This window comes from Phyllostomus hastatus, unplaced genomic scaffold (genome assembly GCF_019186645.2).
Source record: "Phyllostomus hastatus isolate PE091 unplaced genomic scaffold, TTU_PhHast_1.1 phas_scaffold_78, whole genome shotgun sequence".
NCBI classification, from domain to species: Eukaryota; Metazoa; Chordata; class Mammalia; order Chiroptera; family Phyllostomidae; genus Phyllostomus; species Phyllostomus hastatus.
The window spans coordinates 16,070,890-16,095,227 of NW_025334041.1; the positions used below are offsets into that span (position 1 = coordinate 16,070,890).

At 40.6% G+C, this 24,338-nt stretch overlaps 1 protein-coding gene across 2 annotated transcripts in view; it reads right to left on the reverse strand.

The window, feature by feature from the left end:
• SP4 (Sp4 transcription factor) overlaps nucleotides 1–10,583 on the reverse strand; it is a 63,798-nt gene extending 53,215 nt beyond the window's left edge. For both annotated transcript variants that reach the window (XR_006784423.1, XM_045828114.1), the window contains exons 1-3: nucleotides 10,037–10,583; nucleotides 9,506–9,618; nucleotides 7,460–9,011 (exon numbers count right to left, since the gene is read on the reverse strand). Coding sequence is in view for 1 of the 2 variants with exons in the window: in XM_045828114.1 (XP_045684070.1) it covers nucleotides 7,460–9,011; nucleotides 9,506–9,618; nucleotides 10,037–10,043 (1,672 nt within the window). In the remaining variant the exon portion in view is untranslated. The remainder of the gene's footprint in view (nucleotides 1–7,459; nucleotides 9,012–9,505; nucleotides 9,619–10,036) is intronic.
• Nucleotides 10,584–24,338: the final 13,755 nt, after the last annotated feature.

A 24,338-nucleotide genomic window follows, 5' to 3' on the forward strand; every position in this document is an offset into this window, starting at 1 on the left:
AAGGATCTGCTGAATTGGACAATCAGCATTTTTCATATAACTGAGCAACCAAGTATAAGCCTTTACAGAAATCATGATTATCAATACTGAAACCAAGACATATCATGTTAACGTTATTTCTTTTGTATACTCATCTGGAAACTCTAAAGAAAGAATAGATGAACATAGTTTCTTAGTAAACCCATATTAGCTCCCAAAGATCCCTGAATATTTTTTTTAATACTCAAAGGCCAACCACACAATAATTCATATAAGGGACTTTGCTAAGGATGGTTATCAAACTCATTTGTCTGCAGTTCAGGGATATTCTTAGAAAGTGAGGTACTTATTCATGCTCAATTTTTCTACAATGCACAATTTTTAAATTACTGACACTGGTCTGAAACTAAATCTCAAAGTTCCTTCTGACCCTCAGGATAGCATTCATCCTGATCATCCTGACTTCCAAAAAGCAACAAATGTCCTTTATCTCCTCACTTACCTTGAACAAGTATCTCTGAATGAGTTACAGCTCCAGTCATTTTAGCTGAAACTGCATTTTTCTTGTTGGTTAACAGAAGCAGAATGGACAAGCTCTCTGCCTTTTCTCCATCTTCTTATCACACCATTTTGCTCAAGCAGTAATTATCTCTTGCTTTGATGTAAAGCCTTAACGAGTTGTTTAAAATAATTTTAAAAGCCTGGCTTTGTTATGGGTTTCTGCTTCCCTGACATTATTCTTAAAATGTCAAGCTGCCTTTTGTTTTCATTCTTAATCCTACATGTCTCCTATCTTCCATATACAGTATTTTAAAATCTGAGTTTAACACAGAGATCTTCATGCAACTAGTTTCTATTCACCATTTTTTTAAACCACATTTGGTTGTAATTGTCTGTCAGTGCCACGCAATGTCAGGGCTAGAAGAAACCTTAACTGCATAGTCAGTATGTCAATTTTCAAAATTGCTCACCCTTAAAGGACTTAAGTATGCATCAGAAACAAAGGGGTGGAAAATATCCGTTATCTGTGGACCTACCCTTTTCCCTTATATCATATAACAAAAGCCTCTGAATCAGAGATGATTTTAAATACTGGCTCTACCACTTACTGGAGGGGCAGATTTGCCTACAGAAATTAAAACCCAGTGAGATCATCTGTAAAATGGGCACAATAATACCAATTTCACAAGGATATTGTGGGTTTTGATGAGTTAATATAAATACCTAGCCCAGCATTTAGCACCTACAAGATAAACAATGTTTGTTTTCTTCCTCCACAAGTTTTTTAAAAAATCCATTTCTTATTATAGTTTGGAAAAAGATACAGTATCTCAATAGCCTGAAGACTTCTTACCTACACAAAAAAATTGCTGGTCTCTTTAGTTCTGAATTTGGTCTTTAAAGAAATAACAAAACAGTACCATTTGGTTTCCACCATTAAATTCAATAACGATAAGAGCTACAGAGTTGCACTAGTCATCAATATCATATTAAACATACTAAGGCTGACTACCTGGTGAAAATCAATAGGCAGTCTATCTGGGAGAAGACAAACTCAAGTTGGATACTTTCCCTCTTTGATCCCTAAACTAAATCTCAGATACATTTACTCATCTACTAGCAAAAGATCTGGATAACAACGGCCATAAACACAGCATAAGTTTCTAGCCCTCACTTTGCCACAAAGTAGCAGGAAGTCACTCAACCTTTCTGGGCTTCAGTTTCTTCGTTTCTAAAATACCACTAAGGAAGAGGGGGTGGGGAGGAGGAGGAACAGTCAATTATCTTTAAGTCAACTTACATAATGACAATTTTATTAAGCCTTTACCTCACCACATACTTATATAAGTCAATTTGTGGTTCAACAGGTTACCTTGGCCACAATTTGCTCATTCTCTAGGTAGTAAAATACAAGCATTACGAACATCCAATTACATCGCATACCTAGATCATGTATGGTCTGATATCAGACCAGGTTCCCCTTTTACTGTCAATCCTTACTGCATCATCCCTATAGTACTTCACTTAGCACTGCAGAATCTCTCACCCATATTTCTGCTTTCACTTAACAGTAAAAACACAAAATTCCTTTATAGACTTTAGCAGCAGTACCAAAATACTAAAACTAGTGAGCAATAATCTCGAAGATCCTTGCAGAATAAATTTATCATTTTGTACATGTGTTATTTCTACAAAATCTATGTATAGGAACTTTTCCCTAGCTTCCTTCTTTATCAAGCTTCCTTTTTTCCTCTTCAACTTGCTTTTGTGCCTTCTGCTGTGGAATTCCTTAAGTATTACTTGTTACATATTCACTGATTTGGATTTGAAAGGCAGATTAAAACTGTTTACCATGGCTTATCTCTTTAACCTAGAATCTCTCTCAAAGATGCCCTTTTAAAAAATTAATGTGCTCTACCCTGAGTACTTTTTCATCTTCTCTGAAAATCTTAAATATAGGCAACAATACTGTTTGGCAACATCAACAAATTTAAAGGTCATGCTATATATCATCTAATGGTTAAAGCCAACCTGGAGTTCAGACAGTTCAGAACCTAAATCACTTGTACAGGGTACTCTGATACTAGGTTGGCTCAAAAGACCATTTGGTTTTTTCCATAAAAAAAAGGACACACTTTTCATTTACACCAATAACTTTATTGATTTGGGTATTTTGAGTATGCGGGCTATCTCTCACATGGTATGTAACATTGATTATTCTCAATTAATGTCTCAATTTGGCTGCTATCAATTTCAGCCTGTCTACCCAACCGTGGAGCCCTGTCCAGTGAGAAATCTCCAGCACAAAAACTTCACAAACCACTTTTGACACATTCAATCACTCACAGTACCTTCTCTACACACTGCACAGATCTTTTTTCCATTTCAGTTCCACTTTTACCTTTCTCGAAATAAAGCGTAATATACCGAAAATTTTGCTTCTATCTTCATCATTAAAGTGATTACACAAAAATTCAGCAATTTGGTAAGTTTTTTTATATGCACACTGATATGACAGATGTCACAACATAACAAAATTGTTTTGAATAAAGTTAAAACCAACTAAGTGCTACTAGAGCCATCTTACAGAAAAAAACAACAACAACAACAAAGGAACTTTTTGGCCAACTCAATATAAGTTCCTCATAATGAATTCCAGTCTATAATTAACAGAATTAGAAGATTTTAGAAAAATAAGTTTAAAGGAGTAAACATGATTTCTTTGAAAAAGGAAATTCCAAAGATGATAGCGTATGTATACAGATGTGTATATGTATATATGTGTGTATACATACATGTGTGTATATTTGTACAACATGTGTATACATGTTATATTAAGATGCCTCCTAAGGAAATCCAAATTAATAGAATATATATGTCAAAGGTAAACCATACTTGTATTAGACTTCAAGTCAATTTTCTACTCTTAGTAGCTCTGGAAAAAATGTTTGGTATAAAAGGTTGACTCTACTGGAGAATCAAATTAGGTTTTTAAATTAAATATAAATGTCAGTTATTTTCTTTGGTCCCCATTTTAGCAATAAATGAAAAACTGGCCCTCCCATTCCTGGTTCTATTATGTCCACAGGTTTCATCATTTAAATCCCCAAGAAAATAAAGGAAAGTAAGAAAGTCAACTTCTTGAAGGGCTAGCAACATCTTATCCTTAAGTACAGGGTCTGGCACAAATAACACCCCTTTATTACAAAATCATCAGCTTGTAATTCTATAACATGACAACATGCCATGACATTACACTCAAGCATGCCATGACATTTTATGTGAAGTGTTCAAATTAAAACTGTAAATTATTACAGTCATATTATTACCCTACCAACCACACTCAAGCAGGCATTACTTATGCTGGACCCTGAACTTCCTTTCTGTGAGAATTAGCACAAAGTGTTAATAGTCTTTTTAAAATTGGTAAAGAAATATCCATCCATCAAACAAAAGCATAATCTGTTACTATCTGTGATGATTAGGGCCAAAAATAAATTAAACTGCTAGCCAGTGCAAGTTAATTACAGATTTAAATACCAATGGTCCCTGCATATTCTGAATTCTTTAAGGAGCTATAACTCCTGAAGTTCACTTTATCCAGGGCTCTTTGGCTAGCAGTACACAGTGAAAACAGGTAGTTCTTTTTGAGCAAAATATCTTCCACTTTGCTCACTTAGTTAAAACAAAGGATGTTCTTAAACCAACAGTGCAACTGGTTGACAGCTTTGTTCTTAAAATAGGATTTCTGTTTTTCCTTTAGTCAAAGTCAAACTCAGAATCCCAACAAGGAAACAAACAATAGTATGCAGAGGGTACATGTACTTAGTTCCTACTAGAAGTCTAACTAATTAAATGCTAGATGCTCAGCCTGGAACTCAGGATTTCAAGCTGAGACCAAACCACAGAAACACATTATGCTGAATACATTACCAAGGAAAGAGGATCCCCGTAGATTGTCACTAATAGTTTCATTTCATAAAATCAAGTATGAAGCTCCCTATCTTTAAGAACTGGTTTCCTTCAATTTACCTTGTACAATTTTATTTATTTTTGTGCCCTTATCATCCAGACCCTTTCCCTACCTCCTGAAGAGTAATGCGAGGATGAATGATAGAAAACTTGTAGTCCTTTGTTCTTGAGCTAGCCATTACATTCTGTCAAAGCTGACTACTACTAATTTTTTCAAACCCTAGTAATAGGTGTCATGAATGTTCACAGCAAATTTTTTCCCAAAAGTTAAACCAAACTAAATAATACCACTTTCTGGGGGGTGTGGGCACGGAGAGACATGAAATAATCAAAAAGTACTAAAAAGTGAATGAGGACACAAAGTAAAAGATCTGAACTTCCAGTGCTCATTTATAAGAGGAATATATAGGCACTTGTTGCTCATTCTCTCCCTTCTAGAGACAGTCAATAACTTGCGTCCCACTCCTAATGTCTTTAAAACTCAAAAGCCAAAAGAAATTACTGAAATCAGAGCTATTTCATTAGTTCCATTAAAACTACTCCAAGGCATTACTCCCAATTCCAAATTGCTATCTTTTCCATCAACTTCTATACCTTAATTCAGCAACCACTGGTCAAGCCTTACTACTCTAGGAAGTAAATAAATCTGCAAACAATTGGGCAGATTAACTGTAATGATTTATAGCAATCAGAGTACATTTCTGGAGTTTGTAACATGGTTATCATCTTAAAATGATTGAGCATATCTATTAGAACAAAGGCTCTTCAACACTGACACAATTTAAGATCTTGGTTTCAGGAAAAAACAAAACAAAACTGTGAAGTTCTAATTTTGTCATACATTTAAGTGACCCCCACACCATGTACACTCTTAAAAAAAAATATTCCCCAAAATGGGGGACTAAATACAACTATTGAAGTGCTCAGTACGAAGCCAGTCAATAGAAGTCTGTGGAATATAAACTATAATAAGCTCTATTTGCCAGTGAAATCCATTCTCCAAGACACATAGGAACTCTCTTGAGACCCACCTACTTCCACATTTTGCCTTCTGGTGCACTGCTGATGACTAGCCCCTTGATTCTCAAATTTCAGTGAGATTTAGAATCACCTGGAAAATCTGTTTGAAAGGCAAATCCCTTGACCACATCTCCCCTCCAAAATCATAGTTCCAGAACATAGATCCTCCATTTTTAATGAGGCATCATTCAAGTGAATCTCAGATAGGCGGTCAGAAAATCATACTCTCATTTAACATTGACTTACCCTAACAATGGGCGAGGGAAAAAAACTCTGGGTCGTAATTGATATTAATTAGAGAACAAAACTGACTATATCTAAACTCAATGATAAATTACTCAATTATTTCAATAATTCACTAATGCTTAACAGAGAAGCCAAAATATGAGTGAAATAATTTTTGCTTTGACAATGCAAATTACTCAACCCAGCAAAAACAGACATTTTTTGAAATACTTAAGTTATTGTCAATATTTAGAAAAGGTGCAGGAACAAAGCAAGCTAAGGACTATAACCCCAAGAAGCACTTATATATAATGTGCTGTAACAATTTTAGGGGGAAAAAATACCACACTCAAAAAAACACTACTTGACTACGTCACTGTGCTGTCAACGCAGGAGCCACTAGCCACATGTGGCTATTTAAAAGTAAATAAAATTTAAAATTCAGTTCATCAGTTGCACTAGCCACATTTTAAGTGCTCAACAGCCACACATAGCTAGTAGCTAACATACTGATTAAAACCGATATAGAACATTTCCATCATCACAGAAAATTCTGGATAGCTTTGATTTAGAGGTAATGGTATCTAAATAAAACGTGATCTCTGTTCTCCTGAATCAGAGATGTCTACTCAGCAATTTCCACTTTTATTAACTGTAAAAAAGAACCCTAGTATAACTTTTCTGAACTTTGTTTCAAGAAAGGTCATTGAGAAGTGATATGCTTATTCATTTCAGATTATCAAACACAAATATTTAACTAAAGAAGTCTGAAAGTATCAAAGGCACTAAAATGACAACTAGGTTTTCACCAAATCAGAATGAATGAAAAGTGTTTAATTGTTAGAAAACAAAAGGTAGTAAAATAAGACTGATCCAGAAAGATTAAAATACTTATAACTAGTTTTCCATACTTCAAAATATTATTTATATGCATAACAACTGCTTTATAACTGGTTTTATAATGACATTACTGCAATTAATTCTAATTAGTGACATTTTACTGTCTTCATTTTTCATTTCTTTCCACCAATTCTGCACTAAAAACACCTATAAATAACATAACTACCATAAGGTTTACTTAAAAATAATTTTATAAGTGAAGGACTATTAACTCAAAAGCCTGAGCAAATCCTGGTTTTAACAAAAAAGTAGAAAAAAGTTCATCAAACAACTTCCAAGGCAAAGTTATATCAACTTCATCAATACCTAGTTTAAAACAAAGCTGTACAATAAAAAGCAAAAGCATGGGCAACAAGATGCTGAGTCATGAGAAATAACTACCAATTTAAGAAAAAGTAAAACTTACTACAAAGTAGAATTAAAACTTCAACCAGCTCACAACTGTATACTAATTCAGATTTAGACCTACTTTCCCTTAAGGGACATATAAACATTTTGACTAGGGTTCTTTCAGAAGAGTTCAAGTATATTCAAATATGATCTCTACATTACAGAAGACTATTACGATTCTAATTACGAAGTTTTGTTCCATGGAAGAATTTTGTAAAACTGTCCAACAAATTTAACACATAAAATCCAACACTAAAATGTACAAATGCCAACAGGTCAACTGATGATTACCGAGTTATCATTCTAATGATAATGCTAATGTAGCATTCTTGCATATTTTAGATTCCTTATGGTTATCTATTTATTTCCGAGGTCTACGTCAAATCTAAGAACTGGCGAAGAAAAGCAATAACTAATCACTATTAAAAACCGTACAAAAGGTCCTTAAAGAGAAAAGATTGTAGTAGCTTACCTGCAACACTAGTGATTGTAACAGGAACTCCTTGTACTTGAACGCCTGCAGCACCCAGGTTGGCAACACTCACTGTCTGAAGGTTAGGCACTGATGCAAGCTGGGCAGTATTCAAAGTTATTGGGGCACCAGCAACAGCCACCGGAGCAATCTGAGCAAGAGTTGTGCCACCACTTGAAGACACTGGGGTGATGGTTAATTGCTGGGATAACCCAGCATTCTGAACTTGCAAATTGGAAAGACTCTGAATATTTTGAACCTGTACAGTTTGCCAACTGATTTGCCCTGAAGGTGTTAAAGTTGGAGCCCTGATAAGCACCTGAGTCGGATTTACTGCTTGAAGTTGAACATTCTGCAAAGGCTGCTGCTGGATGGTCTGAATTGTCTGCCCTGACTGGAGCTGAAATGACTGTGGTGGAATAGCCTGAATAATCTGTTGCTGAGGCTGTTGGATCTGGATCTGTTGTAAGATAGGCTGGCCCACAATTTGCACCTGCTGAAGAGAATTTGATTGATCCTGTGTATTCTGTATTCCATTCGTCTGAAGCTGACTGGAGCTTTGGGCTTCAGATTCAGTAGCAGCAGGTGTTTGCGACTCTTCAATAGTGCGTTCTGAATTACTGGCTGATGTGCTTGCATACTGTCCTGTATCTGCTGAGCTCACTAGCGTGTCACTGCTGGTCAGAGATGTTGAAGAAGTGGTTGTGCAGGTGGTGGAAGAGGAGGGAGATTCCGGCATAGTACTGGCAGAAGCAGTGGTGGTGGTGGTTGTGGAAACTAACTGACTCCCATTTGAAGTCCCACTATCAGTAGTAGTAGCAGGTTGGCCAACCTGTCCTGTCCCTCCTCCTGTAGCCACGTTGTTTATCACTGGCAAAGCTAAAGTCACTCCTCCAATGTTAATTGGTAGTGTTGTTACAACTTGAGCCTGAGTACCAGGAAGGGTCTGTAATTGCAGTGGTATTGAAACACCAGGTCTAATTTGGACCGGAACTGTCTGATTTGCCAGGTTTTGAGCAAGAATGTTCCCAGAAGCTGTCCTGTTAGCAGCCGTGAGGATAGCTTGATTATTACCTGCAGAAATGAGCTGAATTTGACCCTGCAAATCCTGTAGAGATGAACTACTGGTTGGACTGATTTGAATTTGCTGGCCTTCCACTGTCTGAAGTTGTGGAATCACTTGATACTGTACACTACCACTTGGATTTTGTACTTGTATGACTTGAAATTGACCAGGGGTGGAAGAATTACCTGATTTACTTTTTGTAGGAGACGTACTCCCGTTATTACTGCTGGAAGAACTAGATGAACTAGAAGGTGGTTGAGAAACGTTATTTTCCTTTGAAGCAGGAGTGGAGGCAACAAGTTGCCAAGCGTTTCCAGCAAGTTGTGTTGTTACCAGTTCTAGCTGTTGTGGTTGATTTTGAAGCTGCACCAATCCTTGGCTTGGATCTATAATAATTTGTTGTTGTCCAGTTGCTTGATTTTCACCAGGAGTCCCTATTTTGCTGCAAGTAGCTGCCAGTAAAGCCAGAGGAGAGGGCTGAGAGTCCTACCCAAAAACGGGATGGTAAAGGAGAGGGGGGGGAAAAAAGTGGGCGGATTTAGTGGAGGCCAGTAGTTGGGAGGGGCTTATTTATTTTGACAGCTCTACATTTCAGAACTTAGGAGGTGGCAGAAATCAAAAAGGAGTATTAACAAAAACAGTAAGATACAGAATAAGGAAGCTGATCCTGTAATACAAAGTTTAAATAAAAGGAAATTTCTAACAAACTTCTTAAAGTGTTATTTTCCTAAACTCCAAATGCCCTTGGGAAAAATACAGTTTCCTAATAGTCTGAGTTCCTGGTGTAATTTTAACCAACGTTACCCTCAAACATGTGAAATCTTTATAAATTTACAATTTAACTTCCTCACTGTCAGAAAGATGCTTTGAGTGGATTAACATTTTTATTCTGTTCTTCACTTCTGGGCATTTAAAGGGCTTAACTCCCTCTTTCCCCTTACGTTTCGTGAGGAATTTTTTTTTTTTACATTTTCTTTTACCTGGGAGCCTGAGGTTTTGGGTTTTTTATTGTTATTCTCTGGCTCAGAGGTTTTCCCCCCTTCTGTAGCCATCGCCGCTGCCGCCGCCTCCTCCTCCTCCTCCTTCTTCTGATCTGCAACAAACCCCCCCACACGCACACACGACAACAGGTTATTAGGATTATTATTATTCGTCTTCCCCCTCTCCCCTTCCCTCCCTCCCCGCGAACATTAATCTCCATGAACCCGCGATCCACGCACACCGGCAGGGGGTGGGGGAGAAGGAGGGAAGGGAGGAGGGGGATATCACAAAACGTGGTTTGAAACCCGACCCATCGGCTCCAGAGCAACACCCAAAAGGAGGTTGTTCTCTCTCAGACATTAAAACAAAACGCAGCCCTCCTTCCCTCCCTCTGATTCCCTCCCGCCCTCTCCTCCTCCCCTTAAAGCATCTCAGCGGCCCCGGGGGAGGGGGGAGAACCGAGCAGGGTCTGGGGAGGGAGGGAGGGAGGGAGGCGGTGAAGGAGACCGAGGGGGGTGGAGAATACGTACCGCTCATCCCGCATTAACAGGACAAACCCTCAGACGGAGACACTGGGATAGAGGTGGGTGGGGGTGGGGGCGAGGCGGGAGGAGAGGCCGGTCCCGCCCGCCCGCGGTGGCTCGGAGGAGGCTGTAGCTGGCACAGGCTCTGCCTCTTTTTCCGCGAATGGCCGCCGCTGGGCTGTGGCGTAGCAGCTCCTCTCTCCGCCCGAGCCCGGCTGACTCGCCCTTGATTGACAGCGGCGGCGCGCGGCGCGGGCGGCGGCGCGGGCCGGGGGCGGGGCCAGGGCGGTGCGAGCCTGGCCTACTCCCCACCCCCCTCGGCCTCTCTCCGCCGGAGCCGCCGACTCTCCACCCCTTCCCCCAGCGGATTGGCCGCCGACCTGCCGGGGGCCGGGGCGCTGGGGCCGCCTCCTCTCCACCCCCTTTCTCGGGGTTATTCTTTCTGCAGCTTTTCTTTTCCTCTCTTCGCTGCTCTGGTTGTCTTTCTCTCGGCGTTCTAACCCAGGCGCGCCGTCGGTAGGCCTTCCTTACAGCCAAACTTGTTGTCTCAGGATATCCCGCCCCCTACTCATTCCCCAGCGCCCTCCCCTCAAAATCCTGCTCCAGCATCCCTCGGAATTGCCACCAAAGAAAAAAGTAGGGCTATCGCTTAAGGGAAGCGAGAGGGACGGATGAGGACACGCACGGGCCACCAACGGCTTAGCGCGCCGAGTGAACTGGTCGCTGCCCCTACGCAGGGAGCATGCCTTTCCTGAGGCGCATCCGGACCCGGGCGCCCTTTTTACCTGGCTTGGTCTCCATTGGTTGAGCCCCCTAGTGACGCGCGCTGAGTGGTGGGAGAGAGGGGGCGGGGCTATGCCGCAAAGCCTGTCGGTCCTTGTAGTTTCTGGCGGCAGCGGCGGCCCCTCCTTGGCACCGCCTTCCCTCCCGCCCCCGACCGAGGCCGCGCTGCCAAGCGCAAAGCTGCCCGAGGGGGCGGTGGCGGCAGGGCGTGGCCGGGGCCGAGTGGGAGTTGAACTGAGCGAGGAGGAGGGGGAATGGGTGTTATTTGCCTGGGCCTATCCGCCACGCCGGCCTGCCCGAACCACCCCTGCCACCGCCTCCTCGGCTCCAAGCCGCTCCCCGCGGGGCCAGCTCACACCCGGAGCGCTCGGCGATTGAGCGGGCGGCAGCATGGGGAGGCGGGGTTTGCTGTCCTCCGGGTTTGAATGAACCCGGCTTCTTGGAGAAGCGCCTTCGCCTTTCCTTTCTTTGCTCACCTCTTTCCTAGAGGCCCTCCGCTTTAAATCCGAGGCCTGCTTTCCCACAGAGAAGGATCTTCCATTTTATTTATTGTCTCTGATTGGTTGCTGGAGCAGCGCAATGACCCTCTTTCTAAGGTTGCATCGTGTTTTGCCGAATAGCCCATGTGGTTGGGGTGAACCTCTTACCTGCCTCACAAGATTCGGGAGGTGAAAAATAGCCCAACTCCATCTGGCACAGCAGCGGTCACTGTTCAGCCTAAGCTTCTGGGCAGGCGGAATTTACATCTAGTTGCACAAAGCATTTTGTTGTCTAATGCACTTGAGCAGTCTCTTGACCCCAGCTTTCCTCCAAAGTCCTGAAGTCAGGATAATGCCATAGGATGTAATAAGCGCCTGGTTAAGTGTACCAGAGGTGGAAGTGAATGGCTAATATAAACACTGGCCTTGGGGGCCAGGTGCCCTTACACACCCAGGCTCACTGCCACCCACTTCCTCTTCACCTGGGCTGCACACTCAGTCTTGAGCGGTTTTGTCTCCTGCCTGAGGCCTGACATGTTGCAAGGGTGAGGAGGTCCCAGGTGCTGGGCTTGACTGGCATTTCCTTTGCTTGTTAAACTAATTGCAACATCTGCTGATGACAAAGCCAGCAGTGCAGCACCACAGAGCAGTTCCAATAAAGAAGTGCATAGTATTGTCTATGCCTTCTTAAAAAATAAGCCTAAGATCCTTAAAACCCTGCTTCCCCCCCACCATGTGCAATACAGGAAGCTCAAAAGTACTACAATCTATCCTCAGGCCTTTCCCCCCACCCCCATTCACTATGGTGAAGGAAGGGAGATATTTTGCAGCGTCTTATGAATTAGTACATTCCTCATAGTTTCCTTCCTTTCCTTCCTCCCTCTCTCTATCTCTCCCTCCCTCCCTCCCTTCCTCCCTTCCTCTCTTCCTCCCTCCCTTCCTCCTTCCCTCTTCCAAGGATATGTTTATTGATTTTAGGGAGAGAGAGAGGAAGGGAGACAGACTGAAACATCTATCAGTTGCCTCCCATAGGTGCCCCCATCAGGGATTAAACTTGCAAGCTTGGCATGTGCCCTCACTGGGAATTGAACCTGCAAACTTTTGGTGCACAGGACAATGTTCAACCAACTGAGTCACCCAGACAGGGCTCCCTGTAGTTTTCTTACCTTACAAAAGCTGTTTCAGAGGGGCAATGTCACAGAGCTCTGAACCACACGTCTAAAAAGAAGGCCTGTCCATTCAGCATGGATTTACAAAGTGTCCTAAATATTCTGCGCCGTATATTTAACACGTAATGCTGGTATTCGTGAAACATAGTGTAAGGGAAGAAAAATATTTTTTTCTCTACTCTTTTTAGCTGGGACCTCTGTAGTAAAAGAGTAGCGAGAAATAAAACAAAAACCCTACAATTTTATTACCATATATTCCTCACGTATACCTGTGAGATAACCAGGGAAAAATAAATAACACCCCATGGGGGCTTAGAATTCAAGTTGAGTTATCATCTTAATAGGAAAAGTGGAGAGGGGATGTAAATAATTTTTAGGAAGGATAAATGGGCCTGTAGCAAAATAGATGGGACTTATGATAGCTTGTGACAAAGCTGTCTGGATAGCTGTGGTAGTATAGACTCCTGGTCTCCTATCCTGTGATAAGAATCTGTCTTCCCTGGTTGACTGAACTTGAGGAGAGGGGATTTATGACAACTGAGTTCCTTTTGGAGGATCTGTCTTTAGGCAGATAGGGAAAAAGAGTTGAGAGAAAGCCTGTATTTGCTGGTTGCCAAATGCCTACAGCTGCAAATAATCAGTGTGCCAAAGTGGCATATTCTGCTACCCTTCAATAGTTAACACGCCCTGCTTTTTACGGTGGGCCAAAGCTTCTGATCCCTGGTTGAGCTATGACACCTGGGGCAGGTGACTAGTTACTTAAAATTAATCACTTCTCAGGCACCAATGATTTATCTATATAGTAGAAGGTTTAGCTAGCTGAGAGCTCCAAAATTATAATCATTCTTATACCACCTTCCTAATTTATGTACCACATATATCATGATTGATGTAATGTTATTCTTTAAGCCAATTTACTTTTATTTCAGACATAATTAATTTAAGAAGTTGATATCAATGGTAAGGGGAAAGCCAGTATCACAACTATAGGAGTAAGTGTAAATATAAAGTCAACAAAAATCTCCGACTCAGGCCAATGAGGATGGTTTCTTGACAAAGGAAACAGTTCATTGAAAGAGATTTCTTCCTACATTTATATTTCCCATAGAACAGTAGCTTCCAATATTTCATGATTCATAAGGAGAAATATATTTTATAACATGACCCAATGTGTACACATACGCAGAAGTGAGCATTTCTATTCAAAATATTGAATGACATTGAGCACTGAACACTAAGATCAAACCCTGTCTCAAAGCTCTCAGCAGCATTTCCCAACCTTTTTGGCCCCGGGGACTGATCTCACGGAAGAAAAATTTTCCACAGACAGAGAGGGGGTGGTTCTTGGATGATTCAAGCACATTACATTCAAGTTCACCTCCTGCTGCAAGGCCCAGCTCCTAACAGGCCTGAACCAGTACCAGTCTGCAGCCTGGAGGTTGGGGACCCCTGTTCTAACAGTATCCTAGAGGCCCCTGCCATGCATTTCCCTAGGAGTTGACGGGCGGAGAACTGCAGGGAGTGGGAAAACAGTGTTGGCCATGGGGAAGGGGTTGGAACGGGGCACTCAGACGCTAGTTATTCACTCAGGGGTAACAGCTTTTAGAGCCATATCAATACGCATTGGCTGAAAATCAACTGTGTTGACAGAAACAAATCTTCAAGAAAAAATCAGTAGTCTCCCTACTCTCCCCTCCTTCCCACCTTTTAAAAGAACATTCTAGTAGTAACCCAGAGCTTGAAAAAAACAAAACAAAACAGTGTCCTATGGCGTTTCATAAATCTCCTCCCACATTTGTGAAGTAGAAAGTTCATATTTCGAATTATACAACAGAACAAGTCTAGGATCTAGGTAGGTTTCTTCTGCATTGATAGCTCTGCACACATAAATCAACTTTCAGTCTACATTTGGAAACATTCTGTTGGAATTTTTCACGGGTGTCTATCAGGTATTAAATATCTCGTGGTTGCTACTCTGGGGCCTGGCACGTTTCAGTTGACCATTCATTCAATTGGGTTACATGATCATACTGGAACCACCACTCCTGCTCCCAGTGCAAGCCTTTGAGGGCAAAGACCAAGGCCTTCAATCCCCCACAATGCTGAGGACACATTTAGTAAGACTTTAATAAGTATGTGTATGGATGAATATAATAGAAGCAGCTCCAGAGAATACTTAAAATCACAGGAGAAGAAACTGAGGCCAAGATATGACAGGTGGCTTAAATTTTGAATATGAAAGGTACCAATTTGAAGTCTCCATCATAAAGCTATTGGTTGAAATCATTGTTAAACTACTTCATTTTGTCTTTGAGAAGCAGAAAGCAAAAGATTCAGAAAGACCACAAACCAGAGAAAGGTCAAAGTTTAACATCCTCCTCTGCTCCAAAGTGCATTAACTAAGAGTGTAGACAACTAGGAATGCAGTGCAGGCTCAGTGTACAGTGTATAGTTTCTATAATAATAAAACCCTAGCAGTGCTCAAAATTGCATTACAAAATAAATTCCGTAGATAACGACAATAAGTGTTTTCAGGAAGCAGAGAGAGTTTTCAAAACTTAATTGTAATATAACTGGGACCCAAATATAGATCATTTATGTGGAAATAGAGGCAACCATACATATGTAGGCCTTTTAAGAGTTACAAATAGGCACCCTGGCTGGAGTGGCTCAGTGGATTGAGTGCCCTCCTGTAAACGGAAAGGTCTCTGGTTTGATTCTCTGTCAGGGCACATACCTGGGTTGTGGGCCAGGTACCCAGTTGGGGGTATGTAAGAGACAACCACAATGGATGCATCTCTCACACATTGTTGTTTCTCTCCCTCTCTTTCTTCCTCACTCCGGAAGGAAGGAAGGAAGGAAGGAAGGAAAGAAGGAGGGAAGGAGGGAAGGAAAATGTTTAAAAAAAAATTCTCTCTCACTTCAATGTTTCTCTTTCTCTCCCTTCCTCTCTCTCTAAGATCAATAAACTTATTCTCTTTTCCTCTGGTGAGGATTTTTTAAAAAACACCCTCATCCTGGCTGGCGTAGCTCAGTGGATTGAGTGCAGGCTGGGAACCAAAGTGTCTCAGGTTCGATTCCCAGCCAGGGTACATTCCTGGGTTGCAGGCCATAACCCCCAGCAACTGCACATTGACGTTTCTCTCTCTCTCTCTCTCTCTCCCTCCCTTCCCTCTCTAAAAAATAAATAAATAAAATATTAAAAAAAAACAAAAAACCACCCTCATGTCTTAAGAAAAAAAAGTTACGAAGAAAATTTCTAACTGACACAATGAAATAATGGGTAAAGATTGACCCTCAGACTGCAAGAGTTGATGGCGTACACACTTAGCTCTTTCATGGATTGTTCATGTGCAACTTCACAAGATTTAATTTGCAGTTTTTAAGGTTATGATTTTAACCCATTTACATTTATTGTCAATTCATATTTGAACATAATTAATAGTTATTGGCAGCTAACAGGGCATGGTATAAATACCTATTCAACATTTCGTATCATAAGTTGAGACATAAATTAATTTTCTTAAGACTGTACATAAAGTTAGTGATTAAACATCATAAAAATATAGAGCAAAATTTCCTGGTGTGCAATTGTAACATTCCAAAGCATGCCAATTTCATATGCTTGGTTTAGAATATTTTTTTTATTAAAGATGAAATCTGCATTGAATTTTTGTTTAAACAGAATAAGCACTGGAACAAAGTACTGGCATGTAAATATTGGTTGGTTTGTTACTAGAAGTGCAACCTTGGGCAAGTGCCTTGAACCCTGAGTCTCATACCTTCCTCTGTAAAATGGCGAGGATGACAATGTTACCATCTCCTGGGGCTGTGTCAAGAACCAAAGAGACTAAAACCTCTTAGGATAGCCTCTGGCACATGGTAAACTCTCATTAAATGTTACCTGTCATTTTTATTATTACTATCACTGAGATACATTTGTTTCAGCAAGCCAAATACAGAGGTATATAAATATATATTCTGTCTCTTTCCACACACCTTTATTCCTAACACTGAATTCATCAGTGATAAATGATTGGCAAATCCTTTTTTATCTGGCTTACACAAATTATACATATAATGCATGTGTGTGATTTCTAATGTAAAGTTGCACACATGCATGTGAACATATAGACATATATATGCAAACCTGCTTTTTTTAACCTTAATATACAATGGCAGTACCCCCAGGACAAAAAAATACATGAATCAAAATCACTATTTTCATAGAATCTTCTACTCCATGGTATGAATATATTTTATTGAATTAAAATACCCCTATTGATGGCTACTCAAAGTGTTTACTGTTTTCACTCTACCATAAATAATCTGCAATAAACTTCTTTGTACTTGTACTTGCAAAGACATTCTTTTATATTTGTATTTTTATCTTGGTAGAAAGATCTCCAACAATAGGATTGCTGTCAAAAAGTGTATGCATATTTAAATTTTAATACAGTACAGCTACTGTACACAAAGTTATTTTATTTCACATATTCACCTGGCATGAGAGAATGCATATTTCCCTATATTTCGCCAGCACGGACTATTTTTGGCCATGCAAATTATTGCAAATCTAAGTGAAGTGTGTATTTACCTGACTGCTACAGGGGCTGGGCCTCTTTGCATTTGCTTAGTGGATATGTATGCGTGCTTTTAACTGCAGTAAATTGCCCATTTCTGCCCGTGCCTCTTTAATTTCTTATAGGTTTGTCTTTCTTGTGTCCATTTCTAGGAGTTGAATGTGTAGGATAATATTAAGCTTTTGCTTGTCATATGTATTGCTGATATATTTTCCCCAATCTATTGTCTTTGGTGTTTTGCCATATGTTCTGTATAATATACTTCAAAGCCCTATTTCAGAAATGATAATACCGAGCTCAATGAATGCCTTTCATAGTTCATTAAAATATGTTTATATACAGAGATAAGATACCTTCTGTATTATATAGGTAGAACTCTTTCCTCCACTGAAGTAGGAATGGATTATTATCTCTCCACCTGCAGTCGACTGCTCCCTCACTCACCCCTCCCCGTCCCTCACGCGCATAATCCCCAATGCCCAGGAGAGTGCCTGGACCATCATAGGCATTCAACTCATATTTATGGAGTCAATGAATTTTAAAGTTTCAGTATATGATCTATAAAAATAAAGTTCCCCTGTCACAGCAAAATGGAATTGTTCTTTATCAAATTTGCAAGACACTTGGAATGGTTTGGCTTGAGACATAGACTGTCAGATTCACCGGGGGTGGGTGTAGAGGTGTGTCCACCCAAGGGGATGCCCAAATATTATAAGCCATTGTTCTCTTCAGCAGCTGCAGGAATTGATTTTCATGATGGTTATGGATTCTCTCAACTATTCTGAAGGCAGCTACTAATAATAATATTCAGGTTACTTCCTTCTTTTTTATGTTTTTTTAAATTTTTAAATTACAGTTGACATTCAATATTATTTTATATTAGTTTCAGGTGTACAGCATAGTGGTTAGACATTTATATAATTTACAAAGTGATCCCCTGGCACCATACTTGGTGATTACACTCACTATTATTGACTATTTTTTGTGCTGTACTTTACATCCCCAAGGCTATTTTGTAACTACCAATTAGTACTTCTTAATCCCTTCGTCTTTTACTTCTTTTCATGGATAACATTTTTCTTTTCACAAGGACCTGAGTCATATGTTAAAAAATACTTAAATAATAATAAATAATAAGTTGAAAGGAAAAAATCAAGGCCAATAAAAAAAGAGAAAACAAAGATAACCATCGAGAGTGTCAATAGATATGTTTTATCTGAGCTTTAATTTAGACTCTAAGCTTCCTAGTTACCAGAACAAATAAAGAAACATGATTGGTTGTAGAGCTCTCCTTATCAGAAAGGAGAAATGTGCCAGTTTTTCGGAGAAAGCAAAGCCCTTCTTAGCTCCAAAGAGTGATAACAGTCTTGTAAATGCTACTTGCGTGTTAGGGCTGTGAATTTGCTATGGCAGGCCCTTAACATGCTTGGAAGAATTAATTATATTAAATTTAAGAATGTGGTTTGAAATGTAGAATGAATTTAAATTAATTTCCATGTGAGGTTATTTAGAAAAAAATGTGTTTATTTTGAGATTAATATAGCATTAATCGAAGATCAGATAAAAATAATTTTCTTTTTTTTAATTTTTGCTTATGCTTTTTAGGGAGAGGAAGGGAAAAAGAAAGAGGAACATCAATTTCTTGTTCCACTCATTCACACATTCATTGCTTGATGCATTTTTGCCCTGGCCGGTAATGGAACCTCAACCTTGGCATATCGGGACGACACTCTTAACCAACGGAGCTACCTCTCCAGGGCTCTGTGATTTTCTTATTTTAGTCCCATACTTCTAGACTTTTGCAAGATTTGCAGGTTGGACTTGAAGGCTTCGGGGGGAAATGTGATTTTAATAAATTGAAAGTTAATTTAAAACCCCAAAATCTATAAATGTATTGTTCTAAACTGTCCAAATGCCTCCCTTGGATGCTTAAAAAATTCACACTAACACCCATAACTAAAGGAATCAACTCAAAACTAGATATCTAAGAATTTCTGTGAGTGTCAAAGATTTTAGTGGTTAGATTTTAGTCTCCGTTTTTTCTAATAGCATCAGAAACAATTATTTTCTGAGGCTACTTTGTTTAATGAGACACCAAATCCTTCGTCTAAGTGTATGAGCCAATGAAGGCTCAGGGGAACAAATAGCCAGTTCATCTGAGAGTGAATTCAAAGTTTAGAGGTATATATGGTAGAAAGAAGAGGGGAGGAATGTGAAAACCAGCATTTGTTTTAAAATCTTCAGGATTGTTTTCTGGTTTGTTAAGTCCCACCCAGATTGTTGTGGGGCTATGAAAATGCAGATTTATTCTGGCTGGCGTAGCTCAGTGGATTGAACGTGGACTGGGAACCAAAGTGTCCCAGGTTCGATTCCCAGCTAGGGTACATTCCTGGGTTGCAGGCCATAACCCCCAGCAACCGCACATTGATGTTTCTCTCTCTCTCTCTCTCTCTCTCTCTCTCCCCCGTTCCCTCCCTAAAAATAAATAAATTTAAAAAAATAAATTAAAAAAATGCAGATTTATTAAGAACATCAATAATGATAAAGTCCGTGCAGCTTCGTTAATAGCTGAGTGAGGTCAAGTTGAATGAGCCTTGGCTGTTTTGGAAGCTGGGCAGCAAGTGCTTCCATCTTAGCCCCCAGCCAGGTCGCTTAACTGCTCTGAGCTTCCTTATCAATATGTAAAAATTGTCTTCATAATTCCTACCACATAGGTTATCAGCAAGATTATGTGAGGCAATCTCCAGAGTGGGCACTTAAAAATTAATTTGGATTTCTTTCCTTTCTGGTTCACATTGTTTTTATTATATTTGGTGAACATGAAGTCTTCAATTTTACTACTCTCGTAGTTCTAAAATATAGTGAACAATTTAAGCAAGTGGAAGGCGCTTTCCATGAGTAAATAATAGCTTCTGAGGCCATCAGTGGCCTTTTTGGGTCTCAGCAGCTATATGTATTTAATTTTTTAAGCCATTTGCTATAAAGCTTACAGAAAGCAATTTAATGAAAATTTAATGGAGAAAAAAAGTCTCCACTTACCTCCAAAATAATCAGAAGTCTGAAGTTAACTAACTCTGGCACCTAAAAGACTAAGCGAGGAGTTTGTCCAACAAAAGGAAAAGGCATCAGGGAGACGTGAGGGAATCTTTGGTCCATATAAAGGAACATGGGAGAAAAGCGGGGGTGGGGGGTGGGGGGGAAGGGCCAGGAGAGCCGAAAGGCAGAAACTTGCAGGGAATGTGCCCTATTTGGCTTCTCTCCGAAGGGGTTTACGGCCCAAGTGTGACTTGCTCTGTAGAAGATTCATGCGTGAGCTTGGGGTGCTTCTGGACCCCTACCTCCCCAGAGAGGATGATGAGCTTCTGGACAAGAGAGAGGGGACAGAGAAAAAAAAATCCAGAAGGCAAAAGGTTGAGAGGAATTCATGTAGAAAGAATACGTAAATGGCAAAGGTGACAAAAAAGAAAAAAATAATAATCAGCCTGTTCAGTGAGCTCTTCCTATAAAGTTTTTTTCCAAACATGAGGAGTGGCTTGAGAAAAGCCGGACTGAGAGTGCGATCACAGAGGAGTAACAGCCACCAAGGGGCACAGCCGCGGTGCTGGTATTATACGCAAGAACAGCAGCAAGAATGCATCTTCCTGTGGTAGTGGGGCATCTGAGATGTGTTAGGAAGTTTTCTGGCCAAGCCCTGCCAAAGCCAGCTCCTGACAGATCATGTGATGTGAACATCACGAAAAACCCAGAAAGCATCTCCTAGGACTATGATGTCTGGGCTAGGAAACCAATATGGGCACAACCAATAATTGGGCAAGCTGCCACAGTGAGTCAACTATAAAAGCAGTGAGAAACTTCGGCAGTGAGAAATTTCCACAATAAGAAATGTGAAATCTTCAGTAAATAAGTTTAGCAAGGGGGTTGCTTTATTCTCCATCAGTCAAGGCAAACCTGGAATGCTCTTGAAGAAGAATGTCAACAACCCTCAGGAAGGTGGACCAGGAATGGTTATAAGCATTGAGGATGACTCAGGAAATGATACTTAACTAAAACAACTTTCAGATACTCTCAGACCTATGAGATGGAGAAGGATTAGGGTTAGTTTACCTAGTTTCAGAGAGCTCAGCTAGGTCAATAAGTGGATGTTGTCAGGAGGTAGGTTTTGGCACAGTATGAAAAGGACTTCTGAAGGATTAGAACTACCTGAAACGCAACAAAAGCCCTGTGGGGTGCGGGGAGGAGCTCCTCCTAACTGGAGGTACTCAGGCTCTGGCTGAACTACTAGTACCTGCTGAGAGTGTTGTCGAAGAGGATTTGGGTAAGTGATAGCAACAGAAGCAGATCCAGATTTTGTGGAACCTGGAGTTTTTAAATTTGGGGATCCCCTTTTAAGAACAAGGAATACAAAATGAGAGGCCGTTGGAACTTTTAGAAGTAAGGATTCCTTGAAACTTATGCTTCACTAGCTTTGTCGTAAATTTACATCAAAGATGTCGGTTGATATCAAACATGTAAGATTTGAATTTGTTTTAAATAACAGACAATTCATCTTACTTTTTAAATAACTATTTTTTTCTCTATGGGACAGTATAGAGGTAGTAGAAAGAGAGTAGTTAGATTCATCTGGGTTCCTAGCTTGCCTCTTCGTTTTCATAGCAGGGTAGGGTAACCTTGGGAAATTATTTAACCTCTCTGAACCTCAATTCCTTCGATCTGTAAAATGCAGATAATGATCTCTATCATGAAATATTGTTTGGAAAACGTTAAATAAAATTATGTATGTAAAGCACTGGTATGTACAAGTTGTGTAACTAATGACAGCTAAATTGAAGGACTAATAAGATTTGGGTAGTCATAAGGAAGAGGTTACTTTAAATGCCATTGGAATTATCATCTGTCACCCTGAAGATAATGAATGACTTCATTCTACATCCCCCAATTTAAGGCATAAGCCAAGAGTTCACAAAATGTCATCAAGCTGCAATATTGAAGTTAGGCTTATTTCAGACCACTAGCTTGTGAACGGACTAGAAAAATCACTCACAGAACTGATTGGCCAGGATAAACTCCTTTGTCCTCCTTGTCCCCTCTTTACTCTTTCAAAGCCTGGGGTCAGAATCAAAGACTAGGACATTTCTTGTCATTCTGTCAGCCCAAAGCAGGTCGACCAAGTTCAGATACACACAAATGGGTCTCATTATCTGGAGGGTGGTAACTTGGCCGGAGCTCCTGTGCATTACCCAACTCTAGATCACCATTCATGTAGAAGACTCATTACTCCAAGTGTGGTCCTCAACCAGCAGTGACAGCATCACCTGGGAACTTGTTAGAGATGCAGAATCCCAGGTCTACCCTTGTATTATAACAAGATCACCAGGTCATTTGAGATACAGAAAAGCTTAAGAAGTGCTACCCTGGCTGGTGTGGCTCAGCGGATTGAGTGCTAGCCTGCAAACCTGAAGGTCGCCAGTTCAATCCCCAGTCAGGGCACATGCCTGGGTTGTGGGTGGGGTCCCTGGTTGGGGGCGTGTGAGAAGTAGCTGACTGAAGTTTCTCTCTCACATCTATGTTTCTTTCCCCCCTTTTCTCTCTCCTTTATCCCTCTCTAAAAATAAATACATAAAATCTTAAAAAAGAAGAAGTACTACTACTACTAATCTGGACTGCAATGTAACTGGCTTTCCCCTCTGGTGTTGTGCAGTTCAGGTCCCTTTCTTTGGGCTCTTGGAATGCATTTTCTTTTAGGAGGTTAGAGAGGTAAGAAGGAGCAAGAGGCTTGCTATTTCTAGGGGGAAGGCCCAGTGCACTTGATTCTCACCGACTTTTCATTCCTTGGATTCTCATGAGTTGCATGAATTGTCCTATCTTATGCGACTCATGAGATAGGATAATTCAAATTGAGATGGGAAAAGATAAACCTGGCTGAAGGTCCAGCCATCTCTCTCTGGCTACCACATTTCCTTCTAAAAGGTGGAAGAGAACAGAGGGGACTGATGGTTGGATCCCACTCCAGGGCTAAGCCCAGTCTCTCTAACTACTCTCTTTCCTCCTTCCTTTCCCCCTCCTCCTTCCCCTCCTCCTTCTCTATCAGCTGAGCAAAACAAGTCAGGGGACAAACAATTGTATTTGGGAAAGGCCAAGGTGACAGACCTGACCAGTGCCGGGACTCTATCTTTTCTATAGAATTGGTGTGTTCTGGATCCACCTCTCCTGGCCTTGGCTGTGGCCCTACAGAAAAGGGGAGTGAGGAAGAGAAGCCCGTTAGGCCTGAATTACTTCTAATCCTACAGTCTAGACAAAATCAGTCTTCCGTCTCTCCCAGCACAGCTTCCTGGAGGTGCGCTGGCATTTGGAAAGCCTTATTGAATCCAGAAGACATGCCTTTGCTGGCATTGACTCTGTGCCTATCATAAGAATAAATATTTAACTTAGCACTCACTATGCTGTATACAAACACTTTATACATATCAATTCATTTAATCCCCAAGTAACCCTATAAGGCAGGTATTATAGTTGTTCCCATTTTACAGATGTGGTATCAGAGGCATGTGCATCTTAATAATTTGCAAGGTGGACCAGAAAATAAACAGTAGAGCTGAGACTCAAAGCCAGGTAACTCAAGCCAGAGGCCTTGCTTTGTTTTTTTTTTTTTTTTAAGAAATTTTATTTATTTATTTCTTGAGAGAAGGGGAGGGAGGGAGAAAGAGGGAGAAAGAAACATCAATGTGTGGTTGCTTCTCATGTGCCCCCCACTGGCATGGGACAGGGAATCAAACAGGGAACCCCGTGGTTTGCAGGCTGGCATTCAATCCAGTGAGCCACACCAGTCTGGGCTCAGGCTTGCTCCTAACCTGCCTCTGACACATTTCTGGAGGGAACCCCATAGGAGGTGTAGGAGGCGTTGCCTGGTTTGGGTATTCCCACTTGCCAGCCACTTACCCTTCTAATTGCATTACCATACCCTACAGAGCTCCTTTGTGAAAGCACAGCTACAGATTTTAAACCAAAAATATGTGAATGACTGTGTTTGTTTGTTTAGTGACCAACCAGATTTACAAAGGAGAAAAGGAAATGTATCCTGGGCTTGGGAAGACTTCCCACAGCACTAGTAGTTAAAAAAAAAAAAAGAAAAGAAAAGAAAAGAAAAATAAAGGGTACACAAAATACTCAGGGCAATCCTGTCAAAACGAGACAGAGAGTTACTCTTTTCTCAAAGGGAATTTTCTAAGAGTAAGATCTTCAAAACAGGACCAATTAAATTTGTTTCCTGTCCTCAATCACTCTTCTCACTTTGGGT